This window comes from Sturnus vulgaris, chromosome 20 (genome assembly GCF_052056855.1).
Source record: "Sturnus vulgaris isolate bStuVul1 chromosome 20, bStuVul1.hap1, whole genome shotgun sequence".
Lineage (NCBI taxonomy): Eukaryota > Metazoa > Chordata > Aves > Passeriformes > Sturnidae > Sturnus > Sturnus vulgaris.
Genome location: NC_142262.1, coordinates 3,241,608 through 3,268,670, shown reverse-complemented (window position 1 = coordinate 3,268,670; position 27,063 = coordinate 3,241,608). Strand labels below are relative to the sequence as shown.

Sequence of the window (27,063 nt, the reverse complement as noted above, 5' to 3'; positions counted from 1 at the left end):
CATGTAAAATAACACTTCTTCCCTATGTATCTTTTCACTTAATATAAGGTAATGTGTATATTTTTAACAGAAAATTTAATTTTTTTCTGGGGTAATTTTGGGAGGACAGAGATGGGCCGTTGGCCTCTGTTCCCAAGTAGTGTTCCTTCATGGGTCTCGACTAAATTCCCTCTCAGCTGGGATTCCCAAACAGCCATGATAGCTGCCTTACTTCTGCTCCTCTGCTATCTTGGGAGCCAGAATTTGTTGGATTTCTCTCATTATCTACACGGGGAGGTCATTAAGGGGAATGGTTTTTGCATACTTCAGAATCTGTGCTAACTCAGTGCTGTGGGTCTTTTATTCTGGTGATGTTTTTGGTTATAGTTGTTTGTGCAAATGGTTTTGAGGTAACTGCTCTGGCCATATCTTGAGACACTCACACGTTGGGAATGGTGCAGGACATTTGTTTTGTCGTTTGAACTGACTGATATTACTTGGCTGTAGCTTTGTTTATATTTGTTTGGCTGGGCTAGACACTGCTCCTCTGCTTCCCAAGTTTTGTCAGGATTATGCTGTTAACCACAGCAGGATCGTTGCTCATTCCTGCTGATGCAGTTCTTTGAGTGGGGTTTCAAATACGTGACTGAATCACTAATGTTCGTTTCAAAAGGAATGAGGAGGGCAAGTTCTATTGGGAAATGTGTTCTGGATACACGTTGTGGTGTTGCTCGTAGGGTTTGCTGTGAGGGGAGAACTTGGGAATCCATATTCTGTTCTTGAAAGAGTCTAAAAATTGAATCTGTTGGTACTACCATGGACAGGCATTTGAGGAGAAGAAACAGGAACATTATAAAAGCATTATCCATATGCAGAAAGGTTAATGTAATTAAAATACAGAGTTACAAGACAACTCCCCAAACTAGGCTTAGTTATATTATGCCATTACTATTTGAAACACGGTCATATAAAAATTAATTTCAAAAGTTATTTACAACAAAGATAGCAGTTTTTAGAGGTGGAGGGTTAGTTACTGCTTTGAACTTTCAAAACTGCACAAAAATACCATGTACAGTTACATAATAGGCATGGTTTGGGGAAAGATGTGTTTGGAGGATCTGTGGGTGGCATGATTGTGTTATTAAATCTGTTACGGTAGGACCCTTTTGTGCTAAGCACTGTGTAAATGCATAACAAAAAACTCAGTCACAGTATTATTCACTACTATAATAAATTAAAGTTCATTATAAAGCTGCCATGAAGGCTGAGGTATATTGAAAGACATTTTTCCTGTTTTGTGCCACAATATTCTGGCAGATTCCTGTGCTCAGTTTGTGACCTGTGCAATGTACCTGATGTTCAGCGGGAAGATTTTTTATAATCTTTTGCCTTTTGAACGGATTGAGAGAGTGATTCATATTTTGCATCTCAAACAGCAAATGAACTTGGGGCTTTTATTTTTTTCCCCGTTTATCCAGCTGTAAAACTGTGATATACTGTAGTATCTGCCCTTGCCCTGGGGATCAAAGCTGTGCTTTTCAGCTACATCTACTCCCAGGAGGGTGTTGCCTTGCAGTATTAGGTCATGTCAGGAGTGGAGAAAGTTCTTGTGGAAAAGTGAAGGTTTGACATTTGAGAGAAGACTGTTTCAGCATTGCTACAATATCCTGTTAAGAAGAGAAAATGTGGATTGGACCACTGAGCTTTGGAGCTGCTGAGCTGCTGGGGGTGGGGAGGAGTTTGCATGGAGTTTTTGAAACGGGAATATGCTGTGATAAATAATTCCTAGTTTAAAAACACTTCTGTTTCTGAAATCCAAATACAGCTGTATTAGATGAAATTGTGAATTGAACATGAGACTGAGAGTTAGGAACTGCTAATTTTGATTCTGTCTCAGACTTGATTAAATTGGTGAATTTGGCAAATGAACTATGGTCAAGTGCTCTCTGCAGACAGTGCTGCATGAGTGGCAGGTTCAGTGAGCACTGGAAAACTTTGTGAAGTGTTTTTGCATTTAAGTTTCTGAAATATATTTGTAAATCTAGTGATATGTGTCCTGTGTTGAAATGATGCTTGGGAATCTTCTTTGACTCCCCTTTACATTCCTTGGGAACATAGTTTGGCACTTGCTTGGCATTTTGAAAATGAGGTGACACATGTTTAGTCACATCGACACAGAAGTGACTGAATATATCATAGAGCAGACATTTCTCAGAGAGGACTTCTGGCACTACCTTATGACTCAGTGGAGAATAATACTAGGAGTTGCAGGACTGGGTAAGTCCTTAAGATGAGTAGTGTCCATTTTTTGGTCAAAATTATTACTAAACACTAGTGCAGAAACAGGAACAAAGTTGTGTTCTGTTATTCAAGTGTTGAGAAGAAACGTTCTGACACAAGCAAGGCATAGTTTGGAAAGCTGTGGATTGTTGTGTTTAAACCAGCTTTTAGAATATGGATATTATTCTGTAAAGTATGTTTGGGTTTGAGTCCTGTAGGTTGGTGCTGCTCAATGGAGAGCTGGCTGGTCGTGCAGTGATTCCTCCCTTTGTTTTTCTCTGGCAAACTTCATTAAGAGAAGCAAAGATTAAATTACTTTTCTAATGCATTTTTTCAAAGTAAGTAATTGGTGATGTTGTTAGGGGGATAAAATGGTAACCATGGGACAATGTTTCAATTAAAATGCCCTCATCTTGGGTAAGTGTGAGAAACTCTATTCTCAAAAAGCAGTGTGAACATAGAGGTGTATGAAGTACAAATTCCTGTTGTTAACCAGTTATTATGAAAGATTGTTTACGTAAAGATTTTCTATGAAGGAGCCAAAAACTTTAGGTGGGGCAGAAGCACCACCTATTATTATGTTACCTGATGCTCACTATGACATACTCCTCATTTCACTTGGTTATTGCTTGCCAGATTTTAATTATTTGGGTTGAAATTTCCCATGGTAGGTGTCTTTCATAGTCTTGACTTTCTGGGTGCTGTCGAGGAGAGAAAGATTCTGCCAATATGATTCCATCTTTTCTAGAAATTGGGCAAAATATTTTCTTGTGTTCATAATAAATTAGAAAAGAAATAATCTAATGACCTGTAGTGACAAGTTGAGATGTGTTATTGTATAATGTTTCTGCCAAGGATGTACTTGTGGTCAGCCTTGTGAAAATCTTCTCAGTGTTGGTCAAATCAGCATTAAGTACAAATGTAAAAGATAATCCCTGCAGTGAATATGCTTCAGCCTCAACTAAACAGGATATCTCTGTAATTTGAAGGCTGGGGCTCCTGCATTCCTCTTTGGTATGATTTTGGATAAAAATGAGAGCACAGAAAATTCCCTTTCTGTTCTCCTGATACCAAGTTTCTCTTTCCTCCCAGCTCTACCTTCCTGCAGCACAGAGGAAGCAGTGACTGGATTTAAACAGAAGGTGCAAAATGCAGATTTTTGCAGAATTATTACAATAAATGTAGAGATGGGGGTGGTTGAATGAAGAGAAAGAGATTGAAAAATAAAAGTATTCAAAAGAAATAGAAGGGAGGCTGTGCAGTGTGGGTACATATTTATTTTATAATGGTAATACAGTTGTTTGTTGGAATACGGTTTTGCTGTCTGCATAAATTAGAAGCTGTTTCTGAAATGGAGTAGGGAATAGCAAAAAAGGAGAAGGCAAATCCTACTTAAGCCTCATCTTTGCTACACTTCATTTTCTGTATTTTTAATGAATTTTCCCATGTTGTGTTGTAGAGAAATGCTGGATGTTCCTAAGTCACTCTGCAGACACCAGGTGCTCTGTGTTGGTCATGTAAAAAGACTCTACAGTACAGGCAGAGCATAATGGGGAGAAATCACTTCTGGATCTCTTAATGGGAATATTAGAAGTTTTTAGAAACTTTTGTCTTGTTTTGCCTTAATTCTCTGTGAAATGGGAATATTGTCAGAATGATAAAGATATCTTCATTCTTGTAAAGCAATCGGTCGCAGTATTGTAGGCATTATTGAAAAGTTAATGAAAACTTTCCAATGCTGTCTTCTGAATAAGATTTGAGTAGCATGCAGTAAATAAAGCCTCAGCCCCTGTGCTGAAGTATTTCACTGGATGCCCATTAGCAGCAGCCTCCATTCTGCCTGCTCATTCCACCAGGTAGCCCTTGGAAAATGTGCTATGTAACTAACACAATTAAAGGCAATATCATAATAATGCAGGCACACAAGAGGCCAGCATAAGCTTGTACAGATGCTTTTGTCCTCACACAACCTCAGAGTATCGAACTTTACAACCCAGTATTTGTTCTGTGAAGTTAATGAATGCAATATGTGTGTATATATTTGCTTTGTTTAAATAGGAACCTTGTCTGTGTTGGCTGTGAATGGCTTTCAGACAGCACCAGCACATGTCACGTAGATTCTGTGCTTTGGCTTGCCAGGTATTTTGCTTAGCTTCATCAGGACAGGTGATGTTTTCAGACAGCTGTGTGAAAAAGGATCTTTTTAAAGGCAAGATGTGAAGGTAATAGGGATGTGGTGGAAGGGATGGTTGCAAGTGCTGAGGCCATGAATTATTTCCAGATTTTGAGCCAAAGATAGCCAGTCTGTCCATGTCTGAGTGTTGCTGCTGCTGGCTGCACAGATTGTCCTTTTGCTGCTATTTTCAAAATGAAAATAAAAGAGATTAGTAAAGGTAATAAAGTGTTAATAATCACTTGGTAGTCTGTACTGAAGTCATAACTGGCATGCAAAAAATGTAACTTGTTACTATCTGTGATATATGTAAAGTGGTTTAAAGCCTGCAGAGGATCCAGATGCAGAAGGCATTTGCTCTTAATCTCAGTTGCCTCTGTTGTTATGTGAATGACAAGCCACCCACAGGCTCTTGTTCCTTTTTCAGTAAACGTGGTTGTATTTATTCAGGATCCGACTCAAAGCTTCATTTATGTGGCCAGAGATCACCTAATTTATGGTGCTGTCTCTGATTTTTCAATGTGGAAGGATAGTCTAAGCGTTTAATGGTTGGGGGCATCATGAATCTCTTCTTTCCCCTTTTTCCCATCCCCAGACAGGCATAGGATGTTCCTCAGAGGCCTTGGAGCAGGATTCTTGCTGCTGTTATGCTATAGAATAAAACCTTGAAATGTGCTTGCCTCATTCTCTATGCTCCATTTCAGATTTAACATCATTTTTGGAATTGAAAGTAGGGTCATTTTGCCTGGAGTTGTACAACATTAGCCAAAGTAATTCAGTTACTTCAGAAAACTGATTAGATTGTCCTCTCTCAAGGGTGGAGGCTTTTGTATTTGTTCTGTAAGGTGTGCAGTGCATTTCTGAGAACTCCTTAACTATTACGGACTTCAGCCATAATTGCAATAAATGAGTCCATGAGATCTCTGCTGTTATATTTTTCTTAAAAAAAAAAAAAAAGCCCAAAGCTCTTTTAATATGATTCTTTCTTGCACCCCGTGTATGAAAGATGCACCATCCTTTTCCTCTCTGTGATGCTGGTACAGTGCACTGTCATTATCTACTCTCATTTTATTAACTGATTTTTTAGACTGGGATTATTTATGATGTATATGTCATGACACAAGGAAAGTGCATTTTTATTCTGTATGTCTCTGTAAGTCATTTCTCTATTTTGTGCAGCTCTATTTTATTCAATTCTGGAGGCTTGAATAAATGGGTTTGGGTTTTTATTTTATTCTTTTGTCTCAAAGATTGGGTTATTTTACCACAATAGGTAAGGAAAATAAATGGATATTTAATTTAATGTTACTGATCTAAAGGTATTTTAGTGGTATTTGGTAATAATACAAAACCAATTGACAGGTGGAGATGCAGGCATGCCTTAAGATGGGATCACAAGAGGTACCAGAGCAAGTCTCTAATAGGATTCAACAGTGGGCAGATGTACTATTTACTGTTTTATTGTGTGGACTGACAAATGCAGTTTGTTTGCAGAGTTTTAATAGCTGAATTCCAGTGGCCCGTGATTTCTAACTGTAATGTTGGCATGCTCACAGTAGCTAAGTTTTTTATTGTGTCATATTCAATATAGTAATTCAGATTAAACTCTGGATCTTTCCATACCTGTATAAACTACATTATTTTGTTACTTTTTTCTTGATAATGTTGAGTGATAGGGAAACTGTTAATCACAGGGATTGTAGCCATACCAACTTTGTGACTTCCCAAATATTACTTGGATATATTATGGAAATAACAAATTTTTGATGTGTGAATTGCTTACATCTCAGTTTACCAGTAACAACTTCGAGAAAAGGATGGGATGTACACTGCTTGGGTCTGTAGTCTAAAAAGTTTGGAAACTCTGCTTTAGTGAAACCTGGAGACTGTTGGATGGATCCTGGAGCAGTTAAACTGATGAATGCAGCCTATGGCATTGACTGTTATGGGCAAGAAAAATAAATAAGACTTTTCTTTCACTGGTGAGTGACGCTTTGCTGCAGCCCTTGATGGTAAATGGCAGCATGTGGCAGTAATTGATGGGGTAGCTGATGTCTTGGTATCAATAAGAGGTTGAGTTATAACTTAACCTTTCCCTGGCTCTGTTATGTGTCTTGTTACACATTTTTCATTGAACCTGCAACATCTTCAAGACCCTTCAGACTTCTGGGAAATTCAGTTCCAATTGACTTGAAGCTCAGAAGTTACTGAGGAAGGGCAGAGCAGCCAGCTGTGTAACCAACCTCATATATAAATCTAGTAGGTCACTTCTTGCTCTTAAAAGGAATTGCTGGGAAGTTCTGATAAACCAGCTGTCTTTTCTTGAGTATTGCCTGTATTTATTACATGTCTGAAACTTCTCTCCAGTTCAGTGGCCAGCCTTTCCAGTGTATGTGATGGGCTGAAACATCCCAGAGGCTTGGGAAACAGAGTGCTTGCATTTCTGTAGAGAGGGGCAGGATGAGTGGAATTCCTGCCCTGCTCTGTCTGGGAGCCTGAGCCAGCCTGACTGCAATAGGCAATGGAAGGGCAAATCCATCTCCTGCTTTCCTTTCCCGCAGGACAGCGGGCTGCTAACAGGAGGACACGGCTGATTGGCCTTGGCAAAGAATATTTTGTGCTTCTTCCCCTCAGCAGAACTGTTTGAAGGATGGATTGTAATGGGAGGCAGCTGGAGAGGCTCTTCCCCTGCATGTTCCCCATGGCAATGGGTCTCATTCATTTGCTTCACTCTGCGATTCCCAGGATGTGGCTCTTGAAGTAAATTCAATTGACAGTAAATCCCTACCAGTCTCACTGTAGGACTGCAAGTTGAACATCATTGCTTTAGCATAAATCTTTACAAGAGATGTTAATGTTTGGTTAAAATATGCAAATATTTACTGACTTGTCTACTGTTTGTCAGCTTGGCATGCGAGACCTTGGATCTGATCCTTCTGTCTTGGCAGACATTGGGAATTTTGCCAGTAACATTAATAGGAACAGCATTGTGCCCTCTAATCTGTTTGTTTATGAAGTACAGCAAGAATTATCTGGCTAGATGCTTTACAGTGAATTGAAAAAGCATCTGTTTGAAATTTTTTTAGGAACCGTCACATGCTTTGACTTATTATTATCTTAGTGTATGGACCCTTTGATTCCATGAAACACATCAATAAGATGTGGAGCATGGAAGTGCACAGTCATGAGTTAAACTGCTGTGAAGCACTGGAATTTTAGTTCATGATGTTCTCTCCTCCTACATCGATTTTAATTTGAAGTTGGACTCATCAGACTGTGGAGTAGTTCTTCAGAGCCTCCTGTGCACCAAGCAGGCGTAATGTTTACTTGGAAATAAATGACTGTGTGGATCACGTTGTTTGTCACCCTTCCTCCTCAAGCTGTCCCTTCTGCCTTTCCCAGCACCCTCTGCAGCTCTGGAGGGGAAACATGCAGCTTTATTTGGAGATTGGATTTTAGTTACTCTTTTCCATGTTTGTTTACAAAACCCCTTTGGCAAGAAGGTGGAATACTCATTAGGAATATTGAGCCTGAATATCATTAATTGTAGGGGGGAAAAAGAAAATTGTCATGGTTAGTTGTAAAAGCCACCAAAGTTTAAGTTACACCAGTTGGAACTAACCAGTTCTAACTTCTTTGAAATAATATTTTGTGGAAGATAAGCTGAGTACAGCTTGGCTTTCAATGAAATGGAAGTTCAGTAAGTTCTCCTACTTAAGGGCAGGAGTTTTTTTGAGGTACGAAGTATGATGCCAGATTATATATTTCTATATATAATTTCTTAGGTATGTCCACGTATTTTAGATATGCAACTTTAGATAGTGGGAATATGCCTCTTTACTGGTTCTTCAATATTTTGAAGATGGATTAAACTTCACTAGAGGATAAATTATTTCTCAGAATTGGATTTAGAACTCTTTTGGCATGGGGTTTTCCAGGTCTCTTTGAGAAAATGAATAATCCTGATGTTTGTTCTGTTACATGTTAATATTTTCATTTCAGTTTTGCAAACAGAAGTGAAGCTCATCAGTAATTTGCTCAGTTTTGCAAAGAGAGTTGGGAATATAGCACAGGCCTTGTGACACTTCAGCTTTCAGTTCTAATCTAATAGATTCTGCTCTAAGAGTGAATGTTGATATGCCTGAAATCTTGAAAATAAAGACCTGTAGAACTGAAAATAAATTTCTTTTAACAAGTGCCTTTGCTCCTTGGCTGTTAATGATTCTATGATTACTTTAAGGTTGGAAAAGACCTCGAACATTAAGTCCAGCCTTTGACCAAATACCACTGTGCCACCTAAACTGTATTGTGAACTGCACTTGTATTTTGAGCACTTCCAGTGATGGTGACTCCATCACTTCCCTGGGTAGCTCATTCCAATGCTTAACCACTCTTCCAATGAAGAAATATTTCCTCATCCAACCTGAACCTCTCTTGGTGCAGCTGGAGGCCATTTCCACTTGTTCTGTCACTCGTTCCCAGGGAGCAGAGCCCGATCCCCACCTGGCCACAACCTCCTTTCAGACAATTGTAGGGATGGAGAAGATCCCCCCTGAGCCTCCTTTTCTCCAGGCTGAGCCCCAGCAGCTCCCTGAGCTGCTCCTGGTCACACTGGTGCTCCAGCCCCTTCCCCAGCTCCTTTCCCCTCTTTGGGCTGAAGGCTCTTCTTGAAGGGAGGAGCCCAGAACTGGACACTGGACTTGAGCTGAGCAGTGCCCAGCAGAGGGGAACAATCACCCTCCTGGTCCTGCTGGGACTTAGGAACTGCTCTGAATGATTTTAAATGCACGTAAGTCAGGTACTTCAGCAGACTAGATTTTAAGAAGTGTGGTTGTAATTCACGTTCACAAGTCTCAGTTGCTGATTTAGGGTATCAAAACTAGGAAAAAATGTTTCTGAGGTCAGCAGGAGAAGTGAGGTGTCTGCAAGGAACAGTCTAGAGCACCTGGATTGGAGTCTGATGTAGATGACACAAATACCTAAAAAAATGTGCATGTTTGAGTCTGCATGTATGGCTGGAGATGGGATTGAAATGAAATCTGAGAGCATCATTTTCCATATGTTGTCCACATACTGGCTTTGTTTGTTATTTTGTTTGTAATTTGATTTTTTTCACCAAACAAATTACACTGCAGTGGCTCCTTATCTATCAGTGTGTCCTATGCACTGTGATTTCAGTGGATTTTTTTACACTCTGAAATATCATTGGTGTGACTCAGTTTAGCCAGTTATCCAACAGCTTGGTCCTTACTGCTCTTGCTTCCACTTAATTCACAGGATTTAGCTCAGGGTCAGTTATGTCCTCTGAAGTACTCTGGAGTCTTCAAATTGACCCAAGAAATTGTGTGGGCCCTGCTGGGTGTATAAAATCCAGCTTTTCAAACAGATGAGTTCAGTATTTCTCCAACCAGTCAGCATAAGGCAATTGATAAGGAACATCTTTGTCTTTTACCTTGTGCCATGCTGGAGGAGAAGAGCTTTCAAATCTGTCAGCTGGGCTGGCCAGGTCACTCAGGATGGGATCTGTGTTTAATCAGCTCTTTGGGAATAAACACACAGAAGCTCTGCTCAGCCTTTTGGTCAAAGGAATTTTGGTTATATGTCAGCCAGGAAGTGAGGAAATCAAAAGTACAGCAGAGTTCATGGAGTCCTCTATTTTCAGTCCCTTAGGAGGAAAACAGAATGTACATGAGAAAAACATCAATTAACTATTGTGTCACTGTGGAAGCAGATCCTAGATTTGTGAAATACACAGTGGCCTAAAATGGTAGTGAAGTGGAAACCAGTACAATTTTTAGTTATATCTAGAAAAGATCCTTGCATGTACAACTTAAGAATACCTAACATTTATGTAATTGAAAATATGTGCTTAAGTGATCCAGCAGAATCTTTAATAGAATTACCTCATGAATGAATTTACTCATATGTATGGAAATGCAAAACCTACTTGCCTGTTCCTATTGTTTGAAAATGTGGACTTATTTTTAGCAGAAGAAGAAATATCTGGAGGAATGAGGTAATATTTTGTAAGGCTGTTATTAAGAAAGAGGCACACGTCACAGATTTGTACCAGGATAACTGCAAACTATTCATGCTTACATTCCTTCATTTTAGAGAAGTTTTTTTTTTATTGTTTTAAATGAGAAATTTTTATATTAGTATTGTAAAAGGGAAGCTGGTTTAAGTCTTGAAAAATCAGTATTCCCTTATGTAATTACTTTGATACTGAATGGAAATTTAAGAATAGAAGGGAACACATAGAACACTATGTTGTACAATGTATGAAAAGACTTGTTTACATTTCTTCTAAATGTTGGCTTAGGCACGTGTTAATGGGAAAAGTGGGATAATGGATTATTTTTCATATGAGGAAATTGCATTTATTTGGCTTTAAATTCTTGAAGTTACTTTACCTTTGGTTGAAAATCTGAAAATACCACGTATAAAGCTTTTAACAGTGAATTTTTCAAATGCACTAAAAGTAGTTATTTGAGACAATTGTAATAGTTGATCTCTAATCACAAATATTGACAATATGCTGCTTGCTAAAAGCAAAAATGAGAACTCTTGAGATTTTTTCCTCTTTCAGTTATCAGAACCCATTTTTGTGAAGTCAGGTTTAATGCACAGTGTATCCAGACATGTCAATGAGGGGAGAGTGTGGACAGGGATTGTATAAGTGCTTTGCTCTTCTGCTGCTGGTTCAGATGTGGATAACCATTTGTCTTAGTTTAGTGGCAGATAATGTCTGTCTGTGGACAGATTTGCTTTATAACTATCTCAAACCCCACCCCCCCAATATTTATTTTGAAATTGTTTAAAAGGATCTGCACAAAGGTGTTGGTGTGGCAGGAGCATCTAGACTTTCTCAGCCATCAATGTAGCTAAACCAGCAGAAGGAAGAGACAAGTGGTTGGTTTGCTGTTGATTCCCTGGTTTTTCCTGTCCTTCCCTGTTCATCCTTGTCCTTCACCCAGAGGAAGTGTCTCCTCCTCCCCAGTGTAGGTGAGAAGTGCTTGGAAGAGATGGTGGTGTGGAGTACATGGCTGCAGGTTCAGGGACAGCACTTAGGGGATGAGTTGTGTTCCTTCCAAAGCAAAGGTCGTGTTGCCATTGAAGACCCAAAAGCCTCATCTTTAAATCCGTGCTGACTTCAAAATTTGAAACCCCTACTTATGTTCTTAAAATCAGTTGTGGGCTTTAAGTACCTTCTTGAATTAGAATCAAAACCAAGAGCTGGGAGTGGTGGAGAAAAAGCCTGGGAAGAAATCAGTTAGTGAGAAGCTTGGTGTAGGAAATGTGAGTGGCATAGCACGAGGGGGATGTGATGCAGCACCTTGAGACGGGAATGGAAGTTGGTTGGCAAGTTGTCAGTGCCATTCCACAGCTAACCAACGTTTTATCGTCCCCTCTGCCCCCGCTCTAGGATTTCTGTCCCTGAGTCATGGCAGACAGAAGACCAGAGAAGGCATGTGAACAAGCATGTGAATCCCTTAAGCAGCAGGATTATGAAGTGGCAGTGAAGCATTGCACAGAGGCTCTCCTTTCCCTCAGCCAGTACCCCCCAGCTCACCTCCCGGAGCCCTGCCAGGCAGAACTCGACCGCATCAAAATCGAGACTCTTCTGTATAGAATTGCTTCCTTTTTACAACTTGTGAGTGTGACTCTTTATAGTATCTAGTGAACTGGAAAGAAAAGTCAAATACCTTGTATTGTCAAGATTTAAATGCAACTCAGAATTTTTGGCGTGTTGCTCTGCCCACAGAATCCCTCTTGCTAAAGCATCTGTGAGGCTTCTGTCTTGTAGCTCTCCCTGATCCATTTATTTTTGGATTGGAACCTCTTGGTTTGGTTCTCAATCACAGTTTTCTAAACAAATAAGGAAAAATACTTAAATAATTGAAAATATATATATTTATTCCAGGAAGGCAAAATAGCTGGGTTTAGAGTACATATGCTGAATTACATACCAAATTACCTTGTCTTTAAAGAGCACAAAATTAAAGTTTCCACAAATAAAAACACTCAAAAAAACAAAGTTAAGAAATGCCAGAATCGAGGTAGCTGGTTCATACCAGCTTCATACCATGCTTTAGCACCATTTGCATAGGCCTAAAATTAGTCTTTTAATGCTTAATCCCAGCTTTCCAGAGCTAGGCTAGAGCATATCTGATGAAAGATGTAACTTTTAGACTGAATATTTTGTGGCTGGGTGAAAACAGGTTTTGTAAAGGTTTGTAAATGCAATGCAAGAGGCATAACCCTGAATTACAGGTGACCCCATTGCCAAAGTTTTGTCCTTCCTTTAAAACATCAGAGCTTCTTAAAAAAAAGGACATTTCTGTGATTAAGACTAAACCTACCACCTGCTTTTTCTTACCTTTGTATTACAGATTTATATGGCCTTGTCCACTCCAAATGTTCATGTATTGATTAGGAGCAGTTTCATCCCAGCTGGAAAAAGTTTGGCCAAGTCACAAGACCTTGCTGGGCCACTTTAACACAAATCTTGCCCATCTGATTGAGGGAGTGTTTTTAAGCATTCTTTAAATAAATAGCTGGATTGGACTATTCAGTGTGCAAAACAAGAATTGGGAAATCTCTTAAATGAAGAAGTGACCTATCTTATGGCTCCTCAGGGAAAGAGATTCACAAATAAGTGAAGTTGTGTTATCACAAACTTGACTTCTCAAAATTATTTCTGTAAGCCAATATGCAGATTGGTGCTTGGATTGTTTAATACATTTCTGACATCACTCTTTGAAAATCCTCTGAGGCACCTATGTGGATGTTCATCACAGGGATACTATTGCAGTGAGTCTGCAGGGGCTTGGAAAAATACTTGAAATCAAAACCTTCCTATTAAAGATTTGAATTATATAGGTACATAAAGCCTTAAAAGACAAAAACAATCCAAATTTTCCTTTTGTTTTGCTAAACAAAAAAATCTTTCAAATAACTACTGAAAAGAATAAAGCAACGTGCATATCTTAAAATTTCAACATAACTCTATTAGTGCAAGATCAAAAAACAAACAGCATCTTGAAAGTCAAGTTTTATATTTTTCCCAGGTGTTTTGAGCCACCTACAAACATATAACACACACACCTTTGCCCATTCAGGCTCCTCTTTTAAAATATCCAAATGCTGAGAATTTGAGAAAAAGTCAGCATTCTAAGAATTAATTATATTATAATTGACATGTGACTTATGTTCTTTACATGTTCCACCCAGGAAAAGACAAGGTAATGGTTTCTAAAAATTTTTTCAAAATTTATAATTCAATCATGTAGTTGTTTATGCTAACTGGAATAATGCTTTTTTTAAACTTTTCATGTTTTACCTTTCAGAAAAAGTATGGGCAAGCAGATGAAGACTGTAGGCATGGTATGCTTATTTCTTTTTTTATTACATAGTGTTATGAATTGCAGTCAGTTGTCTGGATTTTTAAAACATTTCCAGATTTGTTAGTTTGCTAACAGTGGGTTTTTTTCCTATTTAAAATTATATATCTGCTTTATAATACTTTTTCTGCTTTTTTGTTCCCCCCCCCCCTTTTTTTTTTTTCCCCCTTAAAGAGAGATCTCACTATTTTTCAGCTCTTACTCAAGTACCTGGACTCAAATTCATGTCTTTGGCTCAGTGATGCTGTTTGGCTAATAGTTATTTCAGTGCACAAATGTAGGAAGAGTTGATGATGTGAGGATTGTCACCAAGATGAAGACACAAAGACAAAGCTGATTGTTCTGCCTTTTTTCCCAGGGACATGGTAGATATTTTGGTTTGCATTTGGGACTTAGTTCAGAGAAAATCAAGATGATGCACATTTGTTAAAACTTCCAAATGTGCCTATGTCACTTTGAAGTCGAGCCTCTCGTGTGTCACTGCCTTGTTCAGTTTGGGTATTTTTGAAGGAATTATCCATCTTTCCTAATCTCTCTGTTGTTCATCTATAATGCAAATTATTCAGAATTCACTGAGAACTCACTGAGTTTGGAAAGTGTTGGAACAGAGTTTATCAGTTAGGTTTGGAAAGAAAAGATGGGTAGATCCCACCTTTTGGTTTTAATTCTTTAACTATTCCTGAACATTAAAGGAAGTTTTTTCAGGTGACAGTTTTGTTGCACAGATTGTGATCTACTCTTCTGACATTCCTATGCTAGCAATGATTATCTTTCAATTGTTCCTTTCTGGGTTTGTGGGTTTTGTGTTGTTTTGGGGTTTTTTTTAATGTGGTTGTTTTCACTGATAGTCAAGACATAGTTTGGGGAGTTTGTGGCACTCTGCAGCCTGCTTGTAAAGGTCCATAAAAATTGACTAAGAAAAATAAACTTGCTTTCTGTAGGTGTAAAATTAAAGTTTCAAAAAGTCTGATTGTCGCTTAATCAGTACAATTCTTGAAATAGTGTGAAATTTAAAAAAAAATTATTTTACCTTATCGATGTATGCTATTTAAAAATTTTTCTTTTACCTTATTGATGTATGCTATAGGGGTGTAATGTTCTAAATTCAGAGCTGTCTTTTATGATGGCAAATAAAAGTGACAGACATATGGAAAGCTGAATGATGGTTAAAGGAGGTAGGAGGGAGAATGCTGTTTTTAATGAAAGTGTTCTCATCAATGAGCTCTGATGGGTTTGTCATAGGGGACGGGGTGACTTTCATCTATGGAACTTTTTCTTGGTGTGTGTGTCAGTTGTCAGTATCTCAAAGGAACTGTCATGGTAACTGCTTGTCATCTCTCACTGGACAGGCATAGAAGTGGGTGGAATAGGACCATTGATCTCTAGCATCTTTTTTAAACAACAGCCTTTAAATGTATATTAGTTAACAAAGAAATAGCATCCAGATTAATGTTAATTTACTTAATTCATGCCAGGATATTCTGCACCAGAATATTATTTTCCAGATCTAAAACTGAGGACATTTTTGAAATTACTAGTGCCATATTTATGTATTTATACAAAAATGTTGTGTATATGTTTATATATATGGAAAATATATATACACATACACCATGTTTTTATCAATATAGAAATGAATGATTTGGCTGTAGTTCTCCATGATGTGTACTTATCAATTGTAGCCCAGCTCTTGACATTTAGAGTATCTGCATTTATGATTCCAGAAGGTCTTAGTTTTGGTTTTATGTATGAATTTTTGTGGGGAAGAAACAACCTTAGCATGGACTACTTGATACTCACACTCCTTGATACTCACAGGCTTTTTGTAATGGGCAAAGCTTTATTCAAGCTGCTCTTCTGCCTTTTTACAAGACTTGACATGTTGCACAGCTATGATGGTTTTATTTGAACCTGAATGATCAGTGTATTCTGGAATAGCTGGAGAAATACATGTTCTCTATAGTATGCTGCTTGCAGTGTTACAGGGAATGATGATAGCTTAAAATCTGTTCAATTATTCCACAAATCTTTCCCAAGGGGTAGTGGTTAATGCGTTGCAACTTTTTATATGCAACTGTATGGTTTAACTTGGTGATATTACACAGATAGTGATATGAAATATAATAATTGGAGATTTAATCTTTGAGATTAAAATAGCAAACTGTCAGACATGTTAAAGCTATTTTTGGTGCTTCTGCTTCTGATTTGGGAAGTAAGTTCTATTTTTGGCAATGTGGTCTGTACTATTGGGGTGGTGAATTCAGACTAGTCTTTGAGGCACTTTATAAAAACGGATTTAGTTACCATTGCAGTTTGGAGAGATGCCTGGTTGTTTTTGCTTAAATGTTTTGTGGGATTATTTATTTATTGAGTCTTTCATGCAATTTCTGTTAATGACGTGAACGTCTGTTGAGTGAGGAATTTTGATTTATTACTCTAAAATGTAATCATGAAGTTGTGGTGAATGTGAAATTCCTGTTAGCACTAAGAGGGGCTGTTTGCATCTGCATGAGTAGCAGTATAAAGACAGATGTTGATGTTGCCTGCAATGACAGTTATTGTATAATTCCTTAATTTTGAACAACTGTCCAGCCTTCTTTTCAATTCACACACTTAGCTTGCTAAGCTTTTTAGTCACTCTGGCATTTCGTTTTGTGGACAGGTAATACGTGTGATTAAGTGTTGTTGCAGCTTGTCTGAAGCACGTCTGTATCGTGAAATAAATCCTGTCCCTGCTGGAAGTGTTCACAAAGTGTTTGGCACTGCTTGCTGCTGATCCTGTGCTAGGAAGCATTCAGAAAGTTTTCTGTTATGGGGAGCCTGTAAATTTCTGGGCTCAGACAATCGTTCCTATATGCCACACTTTGCAGCATTAGTGAATAAAAGCCCTTTTAGAGGAGAAGGAATTGCCCATGAGGAGGTTGGCTATTTTTGGAAACGACAGGGCATGTGTTTTGTGAGCATGAATGGATCTTCCTGAGCATGTTTGTGTTACTGGGAGGTTGTTGGTTGCTATTTCTTTTTTACCCTTTCTGTGAGAGGAGGTCCTTTGTGTCTGTGTCAAATATGTGAATTTACCCTTCCCATATTTATGTCTATTTTAGCATGTAAATATGGCAGCCTTTTTTGAGCTCATGTGCAGCATTTATTAGCTGGTGGGAGACAAGCTTGAAGTTAATATTAGACAACAGCACATGCTACTTAATTTATATCCAATAAACCATGGAATTAACCTGAGCTTCAGACTTTATTTTCTTGTTAAGGGTGAAGGAAAACTGTATATATGACTTAAAACTTATATCTGACTTACATGGATGGTGTGCTGAGGTAACAGTGGCTGGTTTGTGTTGCAGTGCTGGGAGAGGGGCTGGCCAAGGGCGATGGATCTCTGCGGGCAGTGCTCTGCTGCATGCATCTCAAAGGGAAGCTGCAAATTGTGTCTAATGTTCTTTCCAAATCACTGATGGGGGAATCACTGGTAAGTGGCTTTGCTGCAATCTACGTGGTTTAAAAAAAAAAAAAAAAACCAAACAGTTTTGTATTTCCTTCTTTTAAAAAATCTGTTTAGTAAGAAACTTCCGAACATGTGTTTCACTGGCGGGTTGCAACAAAAATGATTTGTGTGGAAAATGGTGTGATAAATATATGGGCACACATCAGGATGCCAGGTTGTTGCATAAGCAGTGTTTCAGAGTTGTTGAGATTTTGAAAAGTTTTTTCATTGTTGGCCCTGAATCCTCAGGAAATGTAAAAGAAATTTGCATATTTTGGGATTGACAAGAATAATAAAAATCTTGAACTTTTGCTTGCTTATTCTAAATTGTACCTGACCCCATTTTAAATGGACTTCAGGAACTCTGTCCATTAACGCAGAAAAAGTCTTGATTGTACTTTTAAATAACTGGCCCATGATAAGTTGTAAGACAGCAGAAAAAGCTGTTCAGGGAAAGAAAAAAAGCTTTGTATTTCAAGATGAAGATAAAGGTTTGAGTTCAAAGCTTCTATTTTACCCTTGAACTGTTAAAACTTGTAAAGATGCTTTTAACCCCAGACATGTAAGTAACTTCTGACTTTTATGGGGAAATTGGGGACATGTGTAAGTCTCCAAAGAATAATTTTAATTTCTGTAATTGGGATTAAATAGGCAGTTCATCAGCATGAACTGCCGGTGGTAACACACCCAGAAACATGGTCACAGCTTGGGCAGACTGAGGGGAACCTGGGACATCAGAAACTTGCAGGAAAACCTCTTACCTTGAGATTGGATCCTGTCTCCTGTGCCTTGGTGCTTAACTGAATCAGTAGGTTGTTTTTGAGAGTTGTGTTTGTCTGTCTGCTCTGTATCCTGAATTCCCTTCCCCCTGGCCATTGGCTATTTTTACATAAAGAAAGGGTTTTTTTTTTTTTTCTTTGTTTAGCTGTTTTCTAATGAAAAAATGTTTCATTGAAAAATTCCTGGTGAGGCTGAAGGAAACTTGCCTTCAGGAAAAATTAGTAAAATAGTCTTATTGCAGGGAATGTGGAGTGGCCTTGTTTTGAGCTGTTGTTGTGCAAATAAAGGTACCTTTGTATAGAGTTCCAGAGTGTCATCCCAAAGCAGGGTTTGAGAGGTTTTTACAAGCATTAGGTTGTTAGACACAGTTGTTTTCAGTAGGAATATTAAAATCAGCAGCTGATTTACTGACTGTGCCATTGTCTGAAAGAAGAAGTGAAACAAAGTTTTGGAATTAATTTACTGAAGAGTTGGAATCCATCCAGTTTCCTCCCTGGTGGTTTAAGAGAATGATTCTTGGTAGCATTTTTTTGCTCTTAATGCATTTAAGTTCAACAAGTTCCATTTTCAGCCTTCTGCTGAAAAAGTGAAAAATCATTTTGGAAAAAGCCTAAGTTTGAGGATTGTTAAGTGTCTAAGTTTTCAGCAAAGAGTAATTTCTCCTGCTCAGTAGCAGAGTCAGAATGTGGAGAAGTCTAACAAATGTTGTAGCACTTAATTAAATTTCTGCAAGAGATTATTGAAACAAACCCCACAGGTCTGGGTTCCTTTAATCAAAGTTTTGACTTACAAGAGTGTGAAATTGTTACAAATACCTATGTATTTCACATAAATTCAGTTTTGAAAGATTTTTACTTCAATTGTACTTGACTATGCAGTTAGTCACGTGGCTAATCTTTGCTTTTGAGGGAAAACTCCAAAAATTACACAGTCCACATCAGAGCAGGAAGAGTTATGGAGCTGCAGAAATCAGTCATCTGTAAAGTAGATCCTTAAAAAGAAATGAATCCATCACTGAAACAGCAGTGAAAGATTATGATATCAATTCTTCAGAGCAGGAGTGTTGCAGTAACCATGGTATATTTTTTTCCTCAAGTTCTTAATATGATGCTTTCCTGAATTGTCCTGTATTGATACTTGCTCTAAGTCTAGTGCTGTTTTTGGCCAGTGTAGAATTCTCTTTTTCACCACAGTGTTTACTCAGTTTTATTTAGTGTCATTTAAAATTGGTGTTGTAAAGTCAAACTAATTTTTCCTTCTTCTGGTGTTGAGGGGGAAATGAACTTGGCTGCTGTGGTTTAATGCACATAATGAAGGTTTATGTGTTCAATAATTAATATTCTTTCTGCCCCCAGAACGGGATGGTAACTAAAGATCTCACACGACTGAAAACACTTCTTGCTGAAACAGAGGTAATAATGAGGATATTATTGGGAAAATAATGAGCAGTACCTGAAGCAGCTGAAGGGCTGCTTTTCATGTGTCCCAGGAGATCCAGGCTCACTGGGAACAGACTGGTTCAAAAATTGCTGTTTCTGCTGGTGGGTTGGTCTTCACCCACCAACCTCTTCAGGAACTTTTCATCACAGTCTTGCAGGATGTTCGAGAAAATAAAAAATGATGCTAATAGGTTGTTGATTCCTGAAGCAGCAAGTAGAAAGAATTCCAAGCATTTAGATTAGATCTGCAGTATTTATTTATTTATTTATCTATTGCATTTTTCTCCGTTGGAAATTAGTCTGAAGTAATAAACATAACTTCAGAAAATTTTAAATAATATAAATGCCTTCTCAATCACCTTTTCTTCTTCCTTTTTTTTTTTTTCTTTTGCATTTGAGGTCAAACTCTCATGTCTGCTGATTAAATTGTCCCCTCTCTTTTTTTCCCTTATGCTTAGTTACTTATTTGTGTTTTATTTTTGATGTAGATTGAAAGCTGAAAGACTTACCAATGCAGTTTAGTTTTTGGTGTTTTAGAAATTCAGTCCATGTTAAGTTGATTGCAGGGTGGAATTTGGTCTTGTAAAAATCTCTAAAAGTTTTTTTCAGTTGACTTGGTGTTCCTGTCAGAATTCCTGTTATTATCAGAATCCCTGTTATCAGCAGGGTTTGTGACTGGAAGTAATTTCAACTTATGATTGATATTTTTGTAATAGTTGTTCTAAAACCCATTTTGACAGCAGTTCTTGTTGATGAAATTGTTTTGTGTTCCTGTATAACTGTGGGCTTTTTTTTATAATTGTAGGCAGCTGGTAAAGTACCATCAGGATATCATGTAGAAGATTTAGAAGAAGGTATGTAATTTAATTTTAAAGCTACATAATTTCCTAGTGAGAAGACTTGGATCCTGCTGAATGCCCAGCTCTGCATTGCAGGCAGAAAGTAAAAAAGGGGCTTGACCGTTGTGATGAGTCCCAGTGAGGCAGAATTATCTCGGTGTTGACTGAATTTGGAGGCAGAAATTTCTGTTTATTGACCAGGGGGCTGTATCAGAGCCTGCTCCGTTCTGCAGATGCTTGGAAATTCACCTTCGTGAGCTTTTCTACATGAGTTTGTCACGGATTGTAAATGGCTTTGGGGGGTGGGGGGGGGGTTAATTTTCCTTGTGTTCAGCTGCACCTTGGGTTGGTGCTTAGAGCCGTGGATCCCTGGGCAGCTGCTGTGTGAGTGGGGAGCTGAGAGCTGTGAGATGACGGCGTTTGTGTCCCGCAGGGTCGCGGGATGGTTGGCACTTCCGTCCCCCTCCCAGGGGCGTCACGAGCAGTGAGGAATACACACTGTGTAAAAGGTAAACTCCTTCCACCCGTGTTACCCCTCCCAGGGAACACAACGACTCCCCTTGACCTGCTGACACAACGATTGAGAGGCCAGGAAAGTGGAGGTGCTTGTTAGAACAGGAGCTGAGCTGTTCGCAGGTTTTTTTGGAAGGGTCGGTTCATTCCAGCAGCACTTCAGTTTGTGGAATGGAATCACTGACTCGGGATTCATAACACATTTGAGGTTTGAGGGGCATTTCTCCAGTGACAGGTCAGCGTGTGCCTTTCTCCCCTGCCTTTTCTAATTTGGATGATTTCAGAGATGTGAGAAGTTGCCCAGCACCATAACCTGACTGTGTTTGTCTGCTTACACTGCTGCCTCCTGATAAATGAACTTTGTTGGTAGATGGGCTTTGTCTTCAGATAAAAAAAATAGAATTTCTCTCAGATCTCATTATTTTCCCTTTTGCATAAACTCAAATACACAGAGAAGATCCAGTGGCTTGTATTGGTGTTTCTCCTTGTTTTTTCCAGTCATCTGGTCAATATTGCCTGTACTTTGTGTTGTTAATTGTCATTGCTCTACATAAAACTGCATTAATATATATGTGGAGGAACCATCATTATGCACTTGATTCTGCCGTTTATGTAACTAATGCAAATTATTTTCAAAAGCTCTGACCTGCTTTTTAAATGACATGACTGAACTGCTGATTTTGAGCTACTTTTGGCATGATTTTCTAAGATGCTAAATCTTGGCAACTCTTCTTGACTCTTAATCATGTCTGGTGCTTATTCAGCAGTTTAAAAAAAGCAGATATTTACAATTTTTAGCTTGTGGTGATCTTTTGTTGAGTAACATCTCTCCCATGTTTCCAACCATTGCTCTGAAACATTTTTCCACTGAAGCTGTGTAATGAGCTTTATGCTCACTGTTAACCCTTCCAGTGAGAAGGATGTGCCTTGCTCTGCAAATCCCTGTGAGCAGCATAATTCTGACCAGGGACTGAAGATTTTTAGTTCCTTATGAGGAGGCAGTTGCAGGTACTGAATATGAATTTTTGAAGCTCTGGTTTATTTTTCCCCTGTGTGCCATAAAGCAGTAGGAGTGCAGCATATTTATTCTAGATAATGAAGCTATGGAATTGCAGGAGGTATTAAATAAGAAAGTAAAATTGAGAGGGGAAAAAAGTGTTAAAAATATGAACAATGGGATCTTGGAAAACCTGTATAACGATGACAAATTTTAAAGTAATATGCTTTCCTGTTAAATAATGAAAAGGAAGCTCCCTTGATTTTAAATCTGCTATGTAGGTTATAAGAACAGGTCAGCAATTTTTTATGCTTGCACTCCATTTACTTTAGGAGGTGAAAATCATAATTGTACTTTAACATTCTAATGCAGTGGTGAATTGGAAAATTGACAGTAAGAATACTGAAATTGACTGCAAAGAAAAATATTTTAATTTAAAATATATTAAGAAACATAGTTTGAGAAGGCCTTTGGTGACATGGTGTTACATATCACGTTTATTTTGTTTACAGTTTGGGCATGCTAACTTTCAAGCACATTTCTGAAAGGAAAAGTGCATGCTAAATCAAATTGTAGCCACTGATGCAAGTGTGACCTAGATGTGCAGGTACTTGTGCTGCAAGGTTTTCATGTCCCAGTCAGGTGTGGCTTGGTTTTGTCTCACAGCTCAAAGTTCACAGTTTAATTTGCATTATGTAACATTTGTACTGTGGAAATAAAAATGTGATGTTTGCATTAACTTTTTACAGTCTCCTTTTGCAAAGCAAACAAATAAACAAAACAGTCTCCTGGCCTAATTTTATTCTGCATAACCAATGCTTTCTGGTAGCTTCAGAACTGAAATCTTTCCCTCTATTTCATTTTCATTTTGTCATCTGTTTTTTAAGTGCTTCAGTTTTGAAGAATGATGGAACTGCAGCTGCTGCCTTGTGGTTTATAATTTTAATACAAAGTTAAATTATAAAAATAATTCCCAAGTTATACAGGCATTTGCCCAGACTTGCAGTAAATTCTGAGAACTAGAATGCTTCATTGTATACAGGCCTTTGGAATAGCATTAATTCGATGCATCAGCACATGCCACTAAGTGGAAAATGTACTTCTTTAAGAAGTTCTTAGTGTCTGCAAGAATAGATCCTTTTAGACTAATGCACCCTTTCCAAAGAAGAGGATTTAACCTTTTCCTAGAGGTTTCTGTGTAGGTGTATTTGGTAGAAGGGACCATGTGATGTCACTGTTGCTCCAGGAAAAACTGCTGATTGAGTATTTATCAGCTAATAATATAATCACTGGATGAAATTATGCTACATCTTTCCTTTGCCCTTGATTAACAAGGGGCTTTGTGCATATTAATACAGTGCCTAGTCATTTCAAGGATGCTCTGTGATCTCCTTGTGTTAATTGCTGTACAAACACTTGATTCCGTTTTCTTTAAAGCTGGAAATTTCTTTAGGCTTCCATCTCCTGTATTTCTGAGAAATTTGATGCACTTTTCTGGGTTTTGCAATGATAGAAGTTGCTGCCTCTCCTAGAAAATGCTGTATAAATATCTATATTTCCAAATTAGTTCACATGGGCTAAACTGCCTTTAGTTCTGTAAGAGAAACTTAAAGAATGTCCGAATGTCCTTCTGGCTTTACAAATAAAATTTGGATAAATTTTTTTTTTTTTTAATTGGAGGCTGAAAAGTTCAAAGTATAATGTTTAATCCTATTTTATGTAGATTTTTAGAGCAAGGGATCTGCAGGTATGGTGCCCAGTGTACTTCAGCACATTCCCAGGAGGAGCTGACAGAATGGCAGAAACGATACGCTTCCCGCTTGATCCGCCTGAAGCAGCAGAAGGAAAACAAGCAGTGCTCAGGCAGTTACATGGAAACCCTGATTGAGAAATGGATGAACTCCTTATCTCCTGAGAAAGTCGTAAGGAAAATATCCTGCTTCTCCATGTGCTCATATTTAAAACAAACATGAGACTGGTTTTGGACTTTACTATCAGAGCTGGTCGAATCACTCCTCACCAAGAAATTGTCCAACCAATTTGCTCCCCTTTCCATCCTGCCCTACATCTTCTTGCAACGAGACTTAGGCTGATTTGTGAGTTAATCACATCTTGCTCATTTTGCATATTTACTATTCTCAGTGTAGGATGGGTCAGGCAAGTCCCATGGTATTGTTCCTGTTCCCTGACTAAATGGCAGAACTTCTTAAACTGGAGAATAAATGGTAAAGGTTTCACAGCTTAGTGGGGAATGCTCTTACTTGTGTGTCACTCCTTTTCTTTGCCTGGAGCTGCAGGCACTGGTATGAAGAACAGCCAATCCCCCAAATCCTCAAAAGTGTTTTGAGTATCAAGGAGTGTGGGATATGGATATGATCAAAGTCAGCAGCTCTTTGGAATTACAAAGAACATTTTTTGTGACATTCGACCAGCTCTGCTTAATCACTGACCCTAAGGAATTTTTGGTCCATCTACTGTTGATTGAAATCTGGGCAAAGTGGACTTTATGCAAAATGCAGTGATGAGTAGAAAGTCTGATTCTCGTTTCCTGTTGTCTCAATAGTCTTGTTGATGTCAGTGAGATCTGGGGTCTCCTGGGCCTCACTGTATCACAGATCCTTTTTTCAAATGAAATTTTGTTCCACTTTAAACATTTACAATTAAGTTACTTGTTGAAAATCAAGTCTTGTGGTTAATTGTCTCTAAATGGTTCTATTCTTCACTTGCACAGTGTGATCTTGTAGATTTAGCTTGCTTGTCTCTCTGCATTAGCACATATTTACATTAATTCCTGAGTGGGACTTGCATCAATCCTGCATGATCTAGGAAACCATTCTTTCCTCTTTCTATTAAACAAAATGCTGTCTTTTCCTGAAAGTTTGTGTTTTGATACTGCCTCTAGAAGTTTAATGTTGTGTTCCTTTTCTTTTACTCTAGCTTAGTGAATGTGTAGAAGGAGTGAGAGTAGAACATAATCCCGAGCTCTCGGTAACTGTCACCACCAAAAAGTCACACCAGACATGGACATTTGCTCTCACATGTAAGGTAGGACTACTTATTTTTTGAAAGTGAGTCAGTAATAACTAGAATGCAACTCATAACCTTTTGCAATTAAGATTTCAGTTGCATCATTCTTAAAATAGAGAAACTTTCTAGCACCTTCTCTTTCTTTTTTCCCAGCAACTCTGGTGATTATGTATCAACTGCCCAGATTTCTGGAAATCAGGCAGAGCAGTACCTGCTCTGAGAAACTGATAGTTCTTATTAACCTTCTTTATCTGATTGTAAATGAAGATACTCCTGGAATAATTTCAGTATTTCAACCTTTATATTTCTTTTCCAGCCTGCAAGAATGCTGTATCGAGTGGCATTGCTTTATGATGCCCATCGACCACACTTCAGTATCGTTGCAATATCTGCTGGAGACAGCACCACCCAGGTATCACAAGAAGTTCCAGAAAACTGTCAGGAATGGATAGGAGGAAAGATGGTCCAGAATGGAATAGATCACTATATATACAAAGTCAGTATAGCCTTCAACACAGAAATCTTTGGGACTTTTCGCCAAACTGTGGTGTTTGACTTTGGATTAGAACCAGTCCTCATGCAACGAGTGATGATTGATGCTGCTTCAACTGAAGGTAATGTACAAAAACTTCTATTTTTTTTTTGTATAGTGGACATCTTTCATGCCATTTTTTTCCTTTCCAGTTTCAGGCAGAACAGCATCTCTGTCAACTGCTCATGAATGTTTTGTACTGTAACTTATGTTCTTCATAGATATGAATAGAAATAGTGGGCAAAAGCTTCAGAGAGTGTAAATCAGGCAGATAATTGGAATATTACTTACTCTGTATCAGGATATGGCTCCTAAGAATGATTAAAATGCTGGGAATTTCTAGTTTGGTGTGGGTCTGAGTGCAGCACTGGAAGTTCTGCCCTTATAAAAACATGTTTATGTTTTTATAAACATTCTTATATTGATGAAGACATTAAATATGTCAGAAAAGGTCATTAGAGAAATGAAGTGTTTCTGTATAAGAATACATGGGGTAATAAACTCAGTAATTAAAACAGACTTATCTGAGAAGTTGGTTTGTATTTTTTTCTTCTCTTGCAATACCTCACTAGAATTTTCAAAGGCAAGAGGCTGAATATAGGCTCGTAATTCAATAATTTGCTGCTTGCATAAAATTTGAAAATGTAAAGAAAGTGTAACTATATTTGTGTTTTCCAGTATAAAAAATGAGCTGCAAGTTACTGTTAAATGTTTAATCTGTTTCTTAAACTGATCTATGTCTCTCAGTTCAAACCTGAAATAACTCCAGTATGAGAAAAATGTCATAAAATGGAAAGGTGTTTGGAGAGGTGCAAAAAAAGAAGGAAGCACTTTGATTTATGGTGTAAGAGAGGTAAATGTAGGTCACTGTATCACTTGGCAGTAAGCCACTGGGTGGGACACAGAATCTTAATTTTTAATGAAAATTTGAGAGATAAAAACACCATCGAAACAGAATTGTAGCACTGGGATTTAAGCAGAAAGAAGAAAAAAAGGGAAAAAGAAGGCTAAAAGATGAAGCTGAGAAAACAGCAGTTCTCTATTCCTGGCCTTTATTTCTATATAACAGATTAACATTTGCAGCATTAATGGAACAAAGCTGTAAATAGCAAATACCAAAGGTCGTGGTCTTTGGAGATGACCCAAGAGCTTGTGGCCAGGAGCAGGGGGACTGTGCCTGGTGTGACATCTCTGGGAGCTCAGGGGATGGCACTGCCAGGGAGTGGCAGCTCTTCCATCATCTCCATGGAGTATGGGGGTAATCCCAGATTTCCTAAACACTGGGCCTGTGGAGAACAGTCCTTGCCTTGTAAACCTGGGGAACATCAGGGGAACCAAGCCATGAGCCACTTGCAGAGTCAGAGTTCCTGTCAAACCCATCTGTGCTCTGGGGCCTTAAACCAAGTCCAAACCACGGGGATCCCAGGAGCAGCCAATTGAATTCTGTCCAGTGAAGGTGATGGATGAGGTGGAGGTGGCAGCCCCCCAGCATTGGGTGCTGCTGTTTCCTTCACAGGTTTCCTGTCTGTCTGCAGGCAGGTCATCCCTGATACTTATTTCAGATGGATAAGAGCTTTACAGATAATTGTAACTGCAGAATCGTGGGC

The 27,063-nt window shown here is 38.4% G+C and overlaps 1 protein-coding gene across 3 annotated transcripts in view; it reads left to right on the top strand.

The window, feature by feature from the left end:
* The window catches only part of HELZ (helicase with zinc finger), an 86,092-nt gene that overhangs the window by 5,311 nt on the left and 53,718 nt on the right, over positions 1–27,063 (top strand). For 2 of the 3 annotated variants that reach the window (XM_014882702.2, XM_014882701.2), the window contains exons 2-10: positions 11,859–12,086; positions 13,783–13,819; positions 17,190–17,314; positions 19,465–19,521; positions 20,354–20,402; positions 20,821–20,896; positions 23,621–23,819; positions 24,835–24,942; positions 25,241–25,538. In XM_014882702.2, the coding sequence (XP_014738188.1) occupies positions 11,877–12,086; positions 13,783–13,819; positions 17,190–17,314; positions 19,465–19,521; positions 20,354–20,402; positions 20,821–20,896; positions 23,621–23,819; positions 24,835–24,942; positions 25,241–25,538 (1,159 nt within the window). In that variant the 5' untranslated portion in view covers positions 11,859–11,876. The remainder of the gene's footprint in view (positions 1–11,858; positions 12,087–13,782; positions 13,820–17,189; positions 17,315–19,464; positions 19,522–20,353; positions 20,403–20,820; positions 20,897–23,620; positions 23,820–24,834; positions 24,943–25,240; positions 25,539–27,063) is intronic. The other variant, XM_014882705.2, reaches the window with a different exon arrangement.